At 34.8% G+C, this 16081-nt stretch overlaps 3 protein-coding genes across 3 annotated transcripts; 2 read left to right on the forward strand and 1 right to left on the reverse strand.

The window, feature by feature from the left end:
• Positions 1 to 4486: 4486 nt before the first annotated feature.
• Positions 4487 to 6562, reverse strand: LOC110413823 (small ribosomal subunit protein uS17-like). Its single transcript, XM_021424801.1, has 6 exons — positions 6464 to 6562; positions 6278 to 6318; positions 6096 to 6196; positions 5237 to 5381; positions 4978 to 5067; positions 4487 to 4821 (listed from the first exon to the last, which is right to left on the reverse strand). The coding sequence occupies exons 1-6, from the start codon at positions 6473 to 6475 to the stop codon at positions 4731 to 4733; spliced, it is 480 nt and encodes a 159-aa protein (XP_021280476.1). The 5' UTR covers positions 6476 to 6562; the 3' UTR covers positions 4487 to 4730.
• Positions 6563 to 7328: 766 nt separating this feature from the next.
• LOC110413822 (ATP synthase subunit delta', mitochondrial-like) lies at positions 7329 to 10294 on the forward strand. Its single transcript, XM_021424800.2, has 2 exons — positions 7329 to 7717; positions 9779 to 10294. Exons 1-2 carry the CDS (start codon positions 7460 to 7462, stop codon positions 10121 to 10123), a joined length of 603 nt encoding a protein of 200 aa, XP_021280475.1. The 5' UTR covers positions 7329 to 7459; the 3' UTR covers positions 10124 to 10294.
• A 4521-nt stretch (positions 10295 to 14815) lies between these two features.
• Positions 14816 to 15599, forward strand: LOC110414088 (senescence-associated family protein (DUF581)). The gene is made up of 2 exons (XM_021425154.2): positions 14816 to 15090; positions 15193 to 15599. Exons 1-2 carry the CDS (start codon positions 14981 to 14983, stop codon positions 15338 to 15340), a joined length of 258 nt encoding a protein of 85 aa, XP_021280829.1. The 5' UTR covers positions 14816 to 14980; the 3' UTR covers positions 15341 to 15599.
• Positions 15600 to 16081: the final 482 nt, after the last annotated feature.

Raw genomic sequence — 16081 nt, forward strand, 5'->3', positions numbered from 1 at the left:
TATTTTTTTCTGCTATTTAAAACGTTTCGTCAAATTGCACATTTTACATAAAAAAATAACCGTTATTATCAAAAAATAAACAAAAACTCAGTTTAGTATGAATAAAAAAACATAATTAGGTACAATAAAAATATAGAAATTGAGTGAAAATTGAGTAAATTTTGATAATATTTTATTTCAAGTTTGTATTTTCAACCAAATAGACATACTTATTAAATAAAAATTTTATAAATTATATAATTAGGTAAAATAAAATATTATCAATTTCACATAAATTTGTAACTGATTGTAAAAATATGTACAATTCAAGGGGTTATATTGCTATTTATCCTCTCTTTTTTTTCTTGTTCTTCCTTTTTTTGGTTTGTTGTGTTGGAAAAGGGGTTAATTTAATCTTTGGTCTTGGATTCAGTGTGGATAGTTATCATGTAACTTTCTATGGTGTTTGGACATGGGAGGTCGACTTCACTACATGATGAGTAGTTTTCGAGTGGACCTTCCATTTCCCTTTTTTTTTTTCTCTTAGAGGAAAATTGCTTCTATTTGAAGTTTTGGGTTTGGATTAATGAATCTATTTAACAATAAGATCAAGAAATCTAATAACCATAAGTCAATTTTAATTTTAATAAATATAATATTATATTAATGCATATATGTTATCCAAATTAAGTCACAAAATTTTTGTTAAATAATAAAATATTGGGTAGTGTTTTATTTTAGAACAAGTCATGTGATCTCAGCCGTTAAATTAGTTGCATTATTATTATTATGTGTTATTCAATTAGTTGACTTTTTTAAGACAACGAAGCATGCTCTCCACCCCAGTTAATAAGTTTCCAAATGATGTTAATTTATAAATTTAATAATAAAATAAACTTCTTTAATTCAAAATCTAATTTTTATATATATATATTCACTTAACCACTGTAATTTCTTTAAAAAATAGAAATTATTTGCTAAAATGTCTATCATATCAAAAGATTAAAATTATAAAACAATTATTCAAGGATTTTTCTGTGAACCCCTAAGAGAAGAACAATGGGAAGATGATGGAATAATGGATGGCTATGATACCTAGAAAGACAGGGCAGCAGATTCAAAAAAGAAATGGATTTAAACGAGGAAACCAAGAACAGCGGCAGACCATTTATATTCCAAAACATTATTATAAAACAAATATAATAAATAAGCATGGCTGTCTCACTATCATTCTAAAATAATACAAGGCAAATCCTGTCATAATTCTATCATTACTTCCCATATAATATAAAACTCCCTTCGATCCCTCTCTCGCGTGTGCTTTTCATTGCTTGCTGCACACTCTTGGCATGCTTCAAGAAGAATGGCATTCCTTTTGAGTTTAGGGTTTAAGGTTTTTTTTCAATTTATATAATTTAAACATAAAAACAGAACATTTGCAGAGGGATTGTTTGTTGGGTCAGTAGTTCCAATTTGTTTAGTATAAAAAATTAAGGGGAAATTTTGGATTAGTACAGGCTGAGAAAAGGGGAAAGGAATGTTGGTGGGATGGTAAAGATGTGGTCAATTGTACGGGAAACCAAGCTTTTCCCAGAGATTTCTTTTGGCTTTTTGCTTACCTAAATTCGAGTCTTAAAAAGTCTAACCAAGATACAAACAGTGAAGCTGATTTTAGCTCACCTACACATACCATGGGGATTCATTTGATTCAACAGGACCAGCCTTGGCTAGTCATATTCTGCAAAATTCCCCCAGCCTTTTGGCATGGTCTGCATGCTCTTGCTTGTTAGATAAACCAATTTTCGTGTTCTTGTTTCTTTATTGCTCGCTATTAACTCTATATAAATGTCATAATATCATTATCTTCTGTCTAAATGATTAATATAATAAGATGTATAATATCTAAGATTTACTGTTTTATATGAAATTGTAATATTTTATATATTATTTTTGAAGTGTTTGACGAGACATTGTCTAGGAATTTCTTGTAACTTGCAGTAAGTCAAGTTTCCCAAGCTTTCTTATTAGTGTTTTTCTTAAGATGAAAGGAAAAGAGCAAGTAAGTTTTCATACCATGAAAAAACTTGTGATTGACGAGTCAGAAAGGTTAGGCCAAATTCCCCAAAGTCAAGATAAGGAAAGATGAAGGAATTTTCATCTTTTTTTTTTTTTTTCTTCTTTATGAAAAAGAAGGAAATTATGACCAGAAACAGCGGTGGAATTGAATTCAACAGGTACAATTGGGGCAATGGAGATCATCATATAGACAGCACAGCACCCTGTATTTCCATCAGAACATTAAAAATTTTGGGTCGAACCCTGCAATTCATTTAAGTCTCTGAGAGTTAAATTGTGGGTATTTTTTGGTTATTCAAAGGGGAAAAAAAATAAAAGAAAGAAAAGGCACTCTCTCTCTCACTTTGCTTCCATTGCACTCTAGGCATGTCCCCCCCTGGAATCCTTAATGTTTTTGGTCCCTTTGTGTTGATTTTACAGCTTTTCTTACTCTCTTTGATTTTTCTCAGTAAATTCTCGTATGGCCCCTTGGGAGACATGTCAAAGCACAACCAGGATCAGATACCAATTGAGTGAAAAAACAAACAGATATGAAAATTAATGCAGTGGGTTCTGCGGGATGTCGGTTCCATAGTTATAGGCCTAAAAATGGATTTGCACAGGTTTTCACTTCCCCAATGATATGTTCCCAGGAGTATGGTGGCAAACAACAGGATTATTCCTTTGTCCATTAGTGTACATATATAGCCATTTCCATTCTCTGAAACCTTGGATTTATTCTACCCTGGAACACCAAACAGAAATCTTCTTCTGCCTTTGTTTAGTTTAGTGTCTCTCTTTCATAATTTTACACCATATATTTGTTAAATTTTTGATATTGGAGCTTGTGATTTAGGATTCAAAGATTATAAATTTTCATTTATAACATAAAACTGGACACAATAATTTAAAATTGTAAAAGGAAACACCAAGTAAAGCATCAAATGAAGACAAAGATATCGAACAATCACAGAAACATCTTGCTGTTGATGGTCAGAAAAGAAAATTTTAAAAGATTTAAGCTTTCAGTCAAACACGCTTTCGATGGAATACCTTGTAATTATTTAAGCAAATCAGACAAAACCCAGAGAAATTTCTAGTGGTGGATTCATTCCCCTGGCAAGGGACCTCTTTATCAGGTTCATTAATCCTTGTCATTTTACAACACAAACATCCCTTTCTTCTTGCATAGATAACTACATTTACATTCGTATTTCCTTGTCATTATGTACTTTCTTCAACCTTGTTACTTTGACTATCTGTTCAAAGACTGAAGATTAGGCCGATTTAGTCTTCAAAGAATGATATAAAAATGGCGATGGGGCAAGGGGGAAATCAAACATTTAATTTAAGTTTATTTTTTTCCAAAGAGGCCAAGTTCCATATGCTTTCCCTTTAATGGGTTTTGTTTGATTTAGATGACTTTGGAAAGAGTCAATCTCAAAGTTAGCACGTATCTAATCCGCTTTGAATCCAAGTCAACCGATCTTAGATGAGAATTAGTGAGTTGGATTATCCAAATGTTCAAGAAATCTTCACACCTGGACAAAGTAATACGACGGCTTCTTTTCCTTTCTCACCGCTCATCAATGGACCCTTATGGATTAGTTTAAGGAGTGGGATCCCACGTATCCCATCTTCCACGGCAAAGTTATACCATTAAATTTTATGTCTTCTCAATTCCTCCGCTGACCTAAAGATACTAAACAGATTATAGGAATCAAATTATACATATTAATATGATAAACAAACGATTTACACTGATAATTCGATTAACCTAATGGGGTTAAATAAATCTTAAATGATACCCTTATTATAAAATCCCATTAACTTAACAGGTTAAATGAATCTTAAACAGTATCATTTAACATTAAGTAGAAGTTCCCCTCTATCAACACAACCAAGAATCCAGATGGCTGGGGAAGGAGAAAAGGGATTTCACGGTTTCCACTACCTTTTCAGAGTCACCGCCAATATTTTAGGTAAGACTAATGTTTGTAATATGATTTATTTTTTTTTATTGAACAGTGCGCGTGTATGACGTTTTGCTTATTTGTTACCAAATTCCATAGGAGCTAAAAGTTTGAGGGTATCCGATCAAAGAAATAAAGGAAAAAGAAAACAAGTCAATTTATCTTTGGGCTCTTTGTAAGATTCTCACTCCTTTTCTGTCAGTAGCAAAGTTCTCTCGAATAAACAATAATGCCATTGATTAAGAATTGGGGAGAAAGAAAGCATGCCACCTGTTGGAGCAGCAATTGCTTACTGATGTTAAGCTCTGATCCATTACTGCATAAATTGGAGACCAATGGCATAGTGGGTTCTATCTCCAGGCCCTAGCCTCCAGCAGAGACGCCAGGCATTCATAGACCTGCCTATTATACATTTTTCCCAATAAATGACAGACGGGATAGACCAACAATGTTGTAACTTGTGAAAAAGCAATCAAAGATTAACATAAGATTGATATTTCCTACTCAAAAGGATTAACACCACACATAATTTGGACAAAGTAACATATAAATAGATTCTCAAAATTGTAAAAATGGAGATTTCCGGCCAACAACTTTATGTTTCCCATCAACAGAGAGCTAAAGCAAAATCTAGAATTTCATAAGAAAGAAATCAACCAAAGTTCATATAGTGAATACATCTCAAACTGGTACTGCTGTTTCGCCATTTTAAAAGCAAATCTCTCACAAGCCTGCAAAAGCCTTCTTCCCACCTCCAGAAGACCCAGCTGGAATGACCTTTAAGACATTGAACCTCACTGTCTTCGACAAAGGCCTGCAATATTAATTGATATGGTTAGTAATAATCTCCATGCCATTCCTCTTTTCCTCAAGCATACATTTTCTTTACGGAAGAGGGGTGCTGCTGGGGTTTCAGGGCACAGTGAGACAATTCAATAAGTGAATGGTAAATCTCAATTAAACTACGAACCTGCATTGCCCAATAATAACATGATCTCCTTCTTTCACACGGAAGCAAGGGGATATATGAGCTGGGATGTTAGAGTGCCTCTTTTCATATCTGAAAAAGAATTGGTACCAAATCAGAACAACATGCATGAGAGTGTTTCATAAATGCACATCACATTCTTTTGCAAATAATATAAATCAATATAATAAGTCCAGAAAATGAAAAAATAAATTAGATTAAGACAAAGATTAATGAATCTATAAAATGAAAAACATCTTGCCTTTGGTATTTCTTGATATAGTGGAGGTAGTTCCGTCGAACGATAATGGTTCTCATCATTTTTGCACTATGGCAAGTGCCAGCAAGGATACGGCCTCTGATAGATACAGTGCCAGTAAATGGGCATTTCTTATCAATATATGTTCCTGGGCAAAAGCAAAACCTCCAATATAAGTTTCAACAAATCCATGTGTAAAATGGGCAGTGAACTGGAACATAACATAGAGAGAATGAAATAGTGGTAACAGGAAAATATATCTAGCAATGGTAAAACCTGGATAACCATAAAAAAATACTAAAGCCTCATGGCTGTACAATGCAAAGAGCAAGACGTGAAAATTTAAGAATGTTCTTAAGAGCATTGTTTGATTTCCAGACAAAGGCATCCATAGATTAAAGCAAAAGATAGCTCACCAGAACCAACTTAACCCAAGACACAGGGAGATTATTAAGACATGGTTTTCACATCCTATCCTAGGAATAGTATCTGATCCATAAAACACACTTTCTAAAGAAATGCCACAAAAAAAAGCATACTAAACAAATAGCTCTATTTGAAGACATCCTAAAAATGCCCCGTAACTAAATCAGTTTCCAATGTAAAAATATACTAGTAAAATTCTAAAGAATGTAGCTCCCAAATCACCAAACTGACTACTTAATAAGGCTATACAGTTTAATTATTGATACTCTAGCAGAAAACAATTATTTCCCACTCCAAATATTCAAACACATGGACGCATGCAAATGCTAAAACCTCTATCAAGTAGCAAAATCAAATTACATTACAGAAAGAGTTTAATCCTAATACGAAGGCAAGTAGTCTTAACAAGGAGACAAATGGCGATAGCAAAGCAAACCTTCAATTGCCTCTCTGGGTGTCTTAAAGCTCAACCCAATGCTTTTCCAGAAGCGATTCCCGCCCTTTCCAGGCCTCTTTCCTTTCCCAGATTTCTTAGAGCTAAGGAGGAATACTATGACTTATTAAAATTATTCCAGAACAAGAAGTAAAAATTAACAGAAAGAAGAATATTGAGTTTACCTAAGGAACACCTTTGGCTGCTTCAAAAAAGCCTTCTCCGTCTACAATACAAAGTAAAAAGAAATGTCAGATCAGGTCAAAGCAAGAGCAACACAGATAAATAACAAAGTGGGAGCATTCGCAAATGCCTAATTAAGCTTAACAGAGCTAGAATCTGATTGCTAAGAGAAAGAGAGAGATCTGAACCTGTTCTGCCATGGTTGTGGAGTGAGAGAGGCTACCCAATAACACAAAGACGACGAGAGGTTTACACAGCCAAAACCCTAATGGCAGCGGACGACGCGCGTGTCTAGAGAATATGGCTCGTTAACCGCTATTTATAGATGGGCTTTCACTCTGGAATTCCCAATTTCCTCCAACGGGCCTTGTTTTGGCCCAATAGAATTAATATGTGGAAAGCCCAATCTTCCCATTTTCTACCAACGGGCCCCTATTTGGCCCAATTAAGTCAATATATGGAAAGCCCAACCTAGTTTTTTGCTTTTCTTTTTTTTTAATGTTTTCCAATGAAATATTTCCTTCTTCAAAAATCAGTTTAATTTTGTGTAATCCTTCATGTTCTTCATCCTGTCATGGCTTTCATTTCATTTCCTACTTGATAAATTTTTTTTATAAATTTATTTACATTATAATAGCAATTCATCCATTTTTTTTCTCGAGCTATTTATTGTTTAAAATAGATTATTTACATCATATTTATCAACAATTTTTTCAACATTGAATATAAGATAAAAATTGGTTCAAAATTAGGGTCAATGTCGAAAAAGAATTATTACTTCAACTGGAACTACAGTATTAAAGAAATTGTATGTAATGTAATATTAAATTATAAAATTTATACATTATCAATAAATAAAATGTTATTTTGTCATTAATTAATAAATTTAAAAGTTTAAAAATAAATATTTATAATTTTTAAAATATTTATTTTTAATAAAAAATATAGCTCAAAAAGAAGCCCAAATGGACCACTTTAGGCCCAATGAAAAGCCCAAATTCTAATAAGTCCAAAAAACAAAGACAATCTCCAGACTCCCTTTGTTTTCTCTTCCAATTTTTAACAAACACAGCTACCAAAAAGGAAGGCAGTGAAAGGCCCCGCCCTCCTACCCCGATATTCTCTCTCTCTCCCTGTCTCCGACCTTGCGAGAGCCGAGCGACCACCCCCAAACGTCTCCGAGAATGTTGCGGAGAGCGTCGGGGCTATTGGCCCGACCCATTTTAGCAGCGAGGGCTCGACCCTTCTCCACTGATCTGCCCGCGGCTCAGACTGCGGATGCCACGTTCGTGGAGGCATGGAAGAAAGTGATCCCGAACATGGACCCACCCAAGACCCCTCTTTCGTTCATGCAGCCCCGTCCTCCTACTCCTTCCTCCATTCCTTCCAAGCTCACTGTCAATTTCGTTCTTCCTTATGCTTCTGAGTTGGCCACTAAAGAGGTAACATTTGGGTTTTTTTTTCTTTTCGTTTTGATTTCTAGACATTGTCAATTTGTTGACAATGCTATTGCCTGGGGTTAGCAATGTCGACGTTAAATACTTCATGCCATAATATGAATATGCAACAAGCCAAAGGACAAGCCTTTTATCTTTTTGGGTGAAATTATGTCAGTAATTCTTTCCATAGAATGCAATAATGCAATGCCTCTTACTTATTGTAGCAGTTTGCAATGGTGGGAATCTGAAAGGGTCTCTAATTGGCTATATATTCCATGTGACATACCTTCAGGTTGAGTTACAGATTGTGTACTGAAATTTAATTCCCTTGAAGATAACATATTTGCAGTATTTGCCTGCAATTTTGAGTGTATTATCTAACTTTGTAACTTTAGGGGCTTCTTCATATTGCCTTGGCTGACAGATATTGAAGGTTTCCCAAAAGTGATTATAGAATATCTTTTAGCTGCGTCTCCTTTGTCCTGCAGAAACATTTCTTGCAAAGCTTTTTGGTTTCTGTTGCCTCCTGCTTGTCCCTGCTAGTTTTCTACTATTCCTTTAAGATCAAGGAGTCAAAATGATGTCACGCATATTCATTTGTGTCTTCATTTGGAATCGTATTAAGAAGTGCAGTTACATTGATAATGAGATTTTTCAAGTCCTTGAGGAGGCAAAAAGAGAGTGAGGGATTGTACTTTGATTGGCCTTTGCTTTGTCACTTGCCAAGTACATTTCCCCTTTGTTGGTGAAACCTGTATTGACATTCCCTCATAAGTTCAGTGCATTCGTGTATGGAAAGCTGGATTTGCTTTTATTCAGGTAGTGGTAAGTAATACACAGACAACAGGAACAAGCTTTGTCAGTTTTTAGTACAATATTATTATGATAAGGCCTATCCATTCAGATTTAGTTCCTTTATATTCCTCCCCATTTAGTTGGGGGATAGTGCTTGCTATGTTATTAGGTTATGGTTTTTCTTTAATTTCATTTCGAAAAGCATTTGCCTTGCTGTGATATTAGGCCATTGAATGGAACTTCTCATAAGCTGCACAAAGATGGTGAGTTGAGACTAGTTAACACACAACGATATGAAAAAACTATTTACTTTCAGCCTTATGAATATAGATTTATCTTGTGGAGATGTGCAATTCAAAAATATTGCACCTTAACTACGAAACCAACCCTGAATTTATCACTTATATTTGTTCCTTCAGGATGGTGACAATGCTGATATTTGATCAAGTTATAACTACCAAACCAACAGTGAATCTATCACTTATTTTTGTTCCTTCAAGGATGGTGAGAATGCTGATATTTGATCAAGTTTGCCAATCCTTACCGTGATTGGAATTCTATATTTCAAATTTTTTATCATTTCCATCCTTACTTCTCTCAAAAGCCAAAGGGTTCCAACACCAAAGTCCTTTAGGGGATCTCTTCATCTTTTCATAAACTGAACCTGACCCTATCTAGCTCTTCTATTTAACTTGGATGATTCAAGCAAAGCTTCTGTTAAAAGAGTTTGTTTATATATATCCTACCTGTTCATGCATATGGCATCCAAACATTTTTTTTGTCTCTCTTCTCCCCCTGCCCCCCAACCATGTAATGAAGAATAAACTAAGTCAGTAGTTTTTGAAGAAGAGATTAGGTCGCTAGTTTTTGTTGCTGTTTTACTAAGTTTGAGCAATGGCGAATAAAATGAAGTAATGATACAGAAGTATATTGTCCCTGCCCTACAGGATCACCGGAGAGATAACTAAATGGAAAGAATGGGAGAGAGAGTTAGAGGGAGGTACGCTGAATTGTGTATGTCTTACTCTTCAATGTTTTTGGTGTGAGCTGGGTGGGGGGCAAGGTGAGTTGTGCCACAAGCATTAAGCCTATATGAATTGAAATAGAAATACAACTTTTTGTGGTGTCTAAATGTTGCCATAAGTATAGTCTGATACTTGAACAACAAAAAAAGTAAAGTGGACGAAGGAAATAATAATAATGGCTAAAATCATAGATTACATTTTGTGCATAGGCTGGATTCTGGTTCCTTAACTTCTCTGTTTCCAGGTTGACATGGTTATAGTACCAGCCACAACCGGACAGATGGGTGTTCTTCCAGGACATGTAGCAACAATTGCAGAATTGAAACCTGGAGTGTTATCAGTGCATGAAGGAAATGAAGTGACAAAGTATTTCATTAGCAGTGGTTTTGCTTTTATCCATGCCAACTCTTTGGCAGATATAATAGCTGTTGAGGCTGTTCCACTTGATCAAATTGATGCAAGTCTTGTTCAGAAAGGTATTGCAGAGTTCACCCAGAAGCTGAGCTCGGCCACAACTGACTTGGAGAAAGCTGAAGCCCAAATTGGAATTGATGTGCATAGTGCTCTCAACTCCGCTCTCACTGGCTAGTGTTGTTTGTCATATGTTCCTTGGTTAGTCATTTGCTCTTTTTTCTCATCCTTAAACCAGCCTCATTGACACTTAGATTTATCTCATGGAACCAGATATTTTTCTGAACATGTTGTTCTTGAATTTCTGTGTTGAACGGGGAACCAATATAAATAATCTTCAATTGCTTTCTTCCTGGTTTGCCGAAAGAGGAAAACTTAAGAAACGCTAAATTGTTCAATCACCCTTTTTGTTCAATTCTTGCCTTAAGTTATCATTGACCCCTTCCTCCCCTTCTTATCGATACATGGATGCGAAGTGTTATTGAAATGCTAGTTTTGCCGCGGGGCACTTTTCCTGCGTGCAGACTCCTGGATCTTACTTTGATGGGGCATTGGAAACTTTTGAGATTTTGATTTTGATAGAAAATCAAATCCACTAGTAGCATAAAACCACCAGGGAGCAAAGCAAATGGACATAAGACCACTGCAGCTCAGCACTGTGCAGAGAAATGAATGGAATTGATATTACAGGATGCAGCAAGATTGTTTTGACATGCAACCTGCTGTGGTCCAGCAATCACGCAAGCAAAAGCTTGAAAGAGTCCTTGCCTTGTAAAACGTTTAGATTTCATAAATCAGTATCATTGTCACTCCAAAAAGGAAAAGGGGTGATTTTCAATTCCACTAGAAGATTAAACAAATTCCCTCAACTTGCCTCTACTTAGATTGCTTTATAAAGTAGTACCCCTTGTTTTTTATTATAGAAAAAAAAAATGATTGGTGAGAAATGATGTGACAAAGAGTGATGACTCAAGCAAGACTCATTTTAGTGCGTTATTGAGTTGTTATCGAGTTGATTAAGGCAGAAAATACTCCTCAACTATAGAAAGTGGCAAATAAATAATTGCTGTATCTTTTAAAAAAAGAACGAGAATCACAATCTAACCTAAGATGGATCTCTCCTAGAACCATCATTAATGCATAAAATATTCATATATATATATATATATATATATATATCAACAATGCATGATAAAATGAATACGCATTCTAACATTATAATAAATTAATAATCAAATTAAAATCACTTGTATAATTTCTTATATTTATAATAAAAAATAGTTAGAATTATTCTCCTTTGATAAATGTAACCATTTAAAACAATAAGTGAATATATTTACTGATTTTTAATGCCTGTCTCCCGTTCGTGTACACGTTTATAAAATGTTCTTGAAAGGAAAAACTACAATATAAACAAAAATAAATACAAATTCTTTTCTTATTTTCCAAATTTACAAGCTCACGTAACATTGGACACACCCGATCACATAAAACTCGACACTCATTTTTAAAGCGCTGGACTGAGCTCGTGCTCCGACGTGGGAGGGGGAGGAGAAGCATGTGGCAGCGGTCCCCACGCCCACAATAATTGAGTTCCCCCGTCGACACTGCCCAACGTGGCACGAATCAGTGGCTTGAGCCTCAGCGGATTATAGGAAATCGTGACCGTTCCAATAACTCAGAATCTTTTTCCACATAGCTGCCACGTAGCACGTTCAAATAATTCTATGGTGCTGCGCTGGGTGACCCATTCGGGACGCACGTGTCCCGCTGGCCAAAAACGGAAAAGGTTAGACGTTGGGAGGCGCTGCCCGGGGCACACGGGCAGCATCCGTGGGCCCGGGAGACAAGGACCTAGGAAAAAGGTCCAGCGGGATCGTGCGTCAGGTGGGACCCCCCTTTGTCTACCATGGTTTTGTTGGGTTGTATCGGGGATCGGTGGGGCCCACGTCTACTCAGCTCCAAGTTCGAATTCATTGGTTTTTCTACCCAAGTTTGTGGGCCCTACGCCCTACTCAACTCCTAGTTGGAAAAAAAAAAAGCAAAAAAACAAATAATGATAATAAGTGGTCCTCACTTCCAGAGAAATCATGAAAGCGCCCACAAAATTTTCCAATAATATTAAAAAAAGGAAAAAGGGGAAGATCAAATCATGAAGGCTTTTTTCTCTCTTTACTGGTTATTGTCCCATTCTCTTCTATAATTACAAAAGAACCCCCCCAATGATTTACATAGTTCCATCGCACCTGTTATGTCAATGTGGAAACTTACAAAGAGGATTATCATGAATTCTTCATTTTTTTTAAAAAAAATTTGTGGTCTTCCCATTGGAATCCCGTCCATTTGAAATTTTGTTTTACAAAGAAAGTATGGGAAAGAAAGCATCTTTGTAGTTTTCTTATTAATTTTAATTACGACACGTTTATTTTCTTTTTTTTTATTTATCCAACACTTTTTATTCATAAAAATCCCAAATTTCAAAATTATACCCATCCTAATAATATTTAGTTATAATTTATGAGAAGCATAAAAATTTCAAAATTTAAATGTAATAAATTTATAAATCTCAGATCGACTGTGTATTAAAGTGAGATAAAAATTAAATATTTAATATTCATATTATTTTAAATTTATAATTGTCTTATAAAATTATAAGATAAGTAAGTCAAAGCAAAATGATACCAATCGTAATAATGTTAAATACTTATAAAAAAATAACTATTTTTAATGTAAAAAATATGAGTCAACAACAAGGAAGGCATCTAGATGAAATTAATTATCAAAGGGTTGAAGCTTGATCAAAACCAGTATGCAAAACAAATGAACTAAATTAGTAAAAGAATTTGGGTGACATGATCTATGCACCACAATGCATGAATGTTCAAGGCAGGCAGTAAATGACAACATAAAGACAATACTTTGCTACAATGTTTCCATTGATTATAGCACGTGGTACTTAAATACAACATGAATTGCAAAGAGTTAAAAAGGGAGTGTAATTAACAACACTAAGTCAAACTTTGAAATCCAACAATGGTTTTTAATTGCGGCACAGTTTTGAGTTCATTGAACCATGATTAATTAATATCAGTAATTAGTATATGGGATTTATTGAAGAATCTATTGCGTGACTTTAAACAATATTCCTTTGGTAACTTAAGCACCAATTAATTAAACTTTAAACGGTTTCCAATTAAGACAAAAGCATCTCACATAAAGTCCAAACAATTGTTACACAAGACTTGACTATTTGTGCTGCCTTGTCATAATGGTGTCGTGTTTAAGTAGAGCATTAACATATATGAATATAACATGATTAATTAAATACGTTAGTATTCTAAATGCGTACATACTTTATATATGTAACATGAGTAATAGTAACATGTTAAAATTTAAATGATACATCATGATCATGAAACAAATAATCCATTTAAACACTAATAACCTACTTAAATGGGTATCATAGACAAGTTAAATATTTGTTATATATGAATTAAAATTATGACACAATTAATAAACAAGTTAGAGGTATCACGTTAAGTGAATTTAATCAATCTAAGATATCAAACATGATAAACCTAATCTATACTTGCTTAGTTCTGTGTCGTTCTCGCGTCTTGTTGACGAGTGAGGTCCAAAATCTTCAAATCTAATAGACTATTATTATCAAGTAAAGTGGGCATTTTACAGATATTTGCCTCACTAACAAGTGTCTAAGTGAAATGGATCCAAATGAACATCTAAGTAGCGAATGACACGTTTGATTCATGAAATGAAATAGATTAAATAGAATAGTTATTCTACAACAATTGAATAAGAAATTAATAGAATAAAATGGTTATTATATTGTTTAGTTCATGGAATGGAATAAACTATAATTTGTTATTATAACTCATTTTGATGTTTGGTTCAAAAGGATAGTTTTGGAATAGTTAAGAAATAAATGATAAAATGATAAAATTACCCTTTATTATAATTTAGTAAACTAGACAAAGTTATTTATTATTATAATTTAATAACATTTTTCCTTTTTTAATCTTTTAATTTTATTTTTATTAAAATTTTAAAATATTAATAACTTATTATTAAATTAGTAGTACGATTTTTTATTTCAATTTCTTTTTATTTTGCTTCTATTTGTATTTGTATTTTTTAATCTTTTAATTTTTATTTTCATTAAAAATTTAAACATTAATAATTTATTATTAAATTATTAATATATTTTTCCATTTTAATTTCTTTTTACTTTTTCTTATTTTTTTTCTATTTATAAGTTGTAATTATTTTCAATAAATAGGGATATTTTTATCCAATAAATTTTTGACTCTATTCCATAGTCATGGAATGGCCATTAACATGAGGGAGGCAGGGAATGGCTAAATCAAGATTTTGGCTATTCCCCACCTCAAAAACCAACCAAACAAAAGAATAAAAATAAGAGAGGTTTAAAGGGGGAATGACTTTGGCTATTTCCTGTACCAAAGGTGCCATTAAAAGAATATGAAAAATTAATGGATGAACAAGAAATACCCAAACACAAAGGGGGCTGAACTGAAAATGAAGGAGAAAAAACACATCACAGTTTATTCTTATTTATAATCATAAAAGAGTGAGAGAAAAGCAAAAACTTTGGGGGGAAAGTAGGAGATAGCGTCTCAACTACCAGGCATCGTACACTGCATAGCAGCCAGTGGGTTTTAACCGCCCTTGGATTCAGAGAGTGGGCCCCCCGCGTACATTTCTAGTAAGATTCCAACACGTGTCATTAAAATGCATGTGAGTAAATGGGCTTAGGATTTGTAGAATAGGACGTTGAGTACTTGATTACCCCAAGTCAAAGTCTCTTTGCTTTAAATGCAGCTACCAAGCTCGCATTGGCTTTTCCTCCCCCACCTAGCACTCCTTCCTTCGTCCTCCCCCTTCCTGTTCTTCTCCTACCTTCTGCAAATTGCAAATTGAGCAGCTAGCAGTCGTACCCTACGGCCATTTCTAGTGGATTCTCGTTGTTTTTTTTTGGTGTAAATCAATAGCAGTCATGTCGGCTTATTATTACTCTGGGTGCCCAGGTAACTACGAGGCTCACTATCTCGATGCCTGCTCCCTCTGCCGCAAGTCGCTTCATAATTCGGATATTTTCATGTACAGGTTGGTTGTTTGTTTATTTCCTGCAATCCTTTTGTCAGTGCTTTAATCATGAAGATTGGCAAGTGTTGAGTGATTCTAATGGGGTATTGAACTTTTTTGCAGAGGGAATACGCCGTTTTGCAGCAAAGAGTGTAGGCAAGAACAGATGGAGATGGATGAGGCAAAAGAAAAGAACTGGAAATCTGGTAGATCTCTTAGAAAATCGGATGCCAAGAAAACTGTACGGACGGGCACGGTTGCCGTGGCCTGAAGAATCAAATCACATCTAGCTTGTTATAGCAGAGTGATTTACATCAATTTTGAATGAAAAACAGAGAGAAGAAGAAGAAGAAGAACAAATCTTCGAGGGAATTTTGTATTTTTGGTTTTGCTTTTCTTTTCTTTCTTTTTTTTTTTTAATTCTGGGGTTGAAGGATGAGGTGTGGATGTTTATACAAAAAGGGGCATCGGATTGTGCAGCTTTTCGTTAATGGATAAATTGTTTAAAAACATATCAAATTTCCTGATAATCCTGAAATTTTGTTGAGGCAATGAAGTTTCAAAGAGACTTCTTTTGGTAATCTCGTTTCTTTTCCAATCAATTAATGTTGAACTGATTCAGTCATTGATGCTGAAACGCGACGATAAATCTGGGCATCCATGGATATTCAGTCTGGGAGCTTGTAAGCTTTTTATGCGGTGTTCTTCGAGTCCAGTTCTCAAATTCCGTCCCACTGAATGGACCGAAGGAGACCCTCCGTCAATTTTTACACTTTCTGTCATGTCGTCTTGGTGGCTGGCGGTACGCAAACCTGATACCGGATGACGAATCCGTGTCGGGCATGGCCCCTAGCTTAGCTTCCAGGCCGACGTCGGTATGGGTCATGGCATCATGTCTCTGTCCCGATCAACTTTTGCTCACCTGCGGGGCGATCCTCTCTTTTTATATTAGCAGTCACTGCAAGTTGGTCCAACCCAGCTCAACCCATCCAAATTCTTGTTTTTTTTTTCT

This window comes from Theobroma umbraticum, unplaced genomic scaffold, assembly GCF_002168275.2.
Source record: "Theobroma umbraticum cultivar Fairchild unplaced genomic scaffold, ASM216827v3 scaffold_4.1, whole genome shotgun sequence".
In the NCBI taxonomy this organism is placed as follows: Eukaryota; Viridiplantae; Streptophyta; class Magnoliopsida; order Malvales; family Malvaceae; genus Theobroma; species Theobroma umbraticum.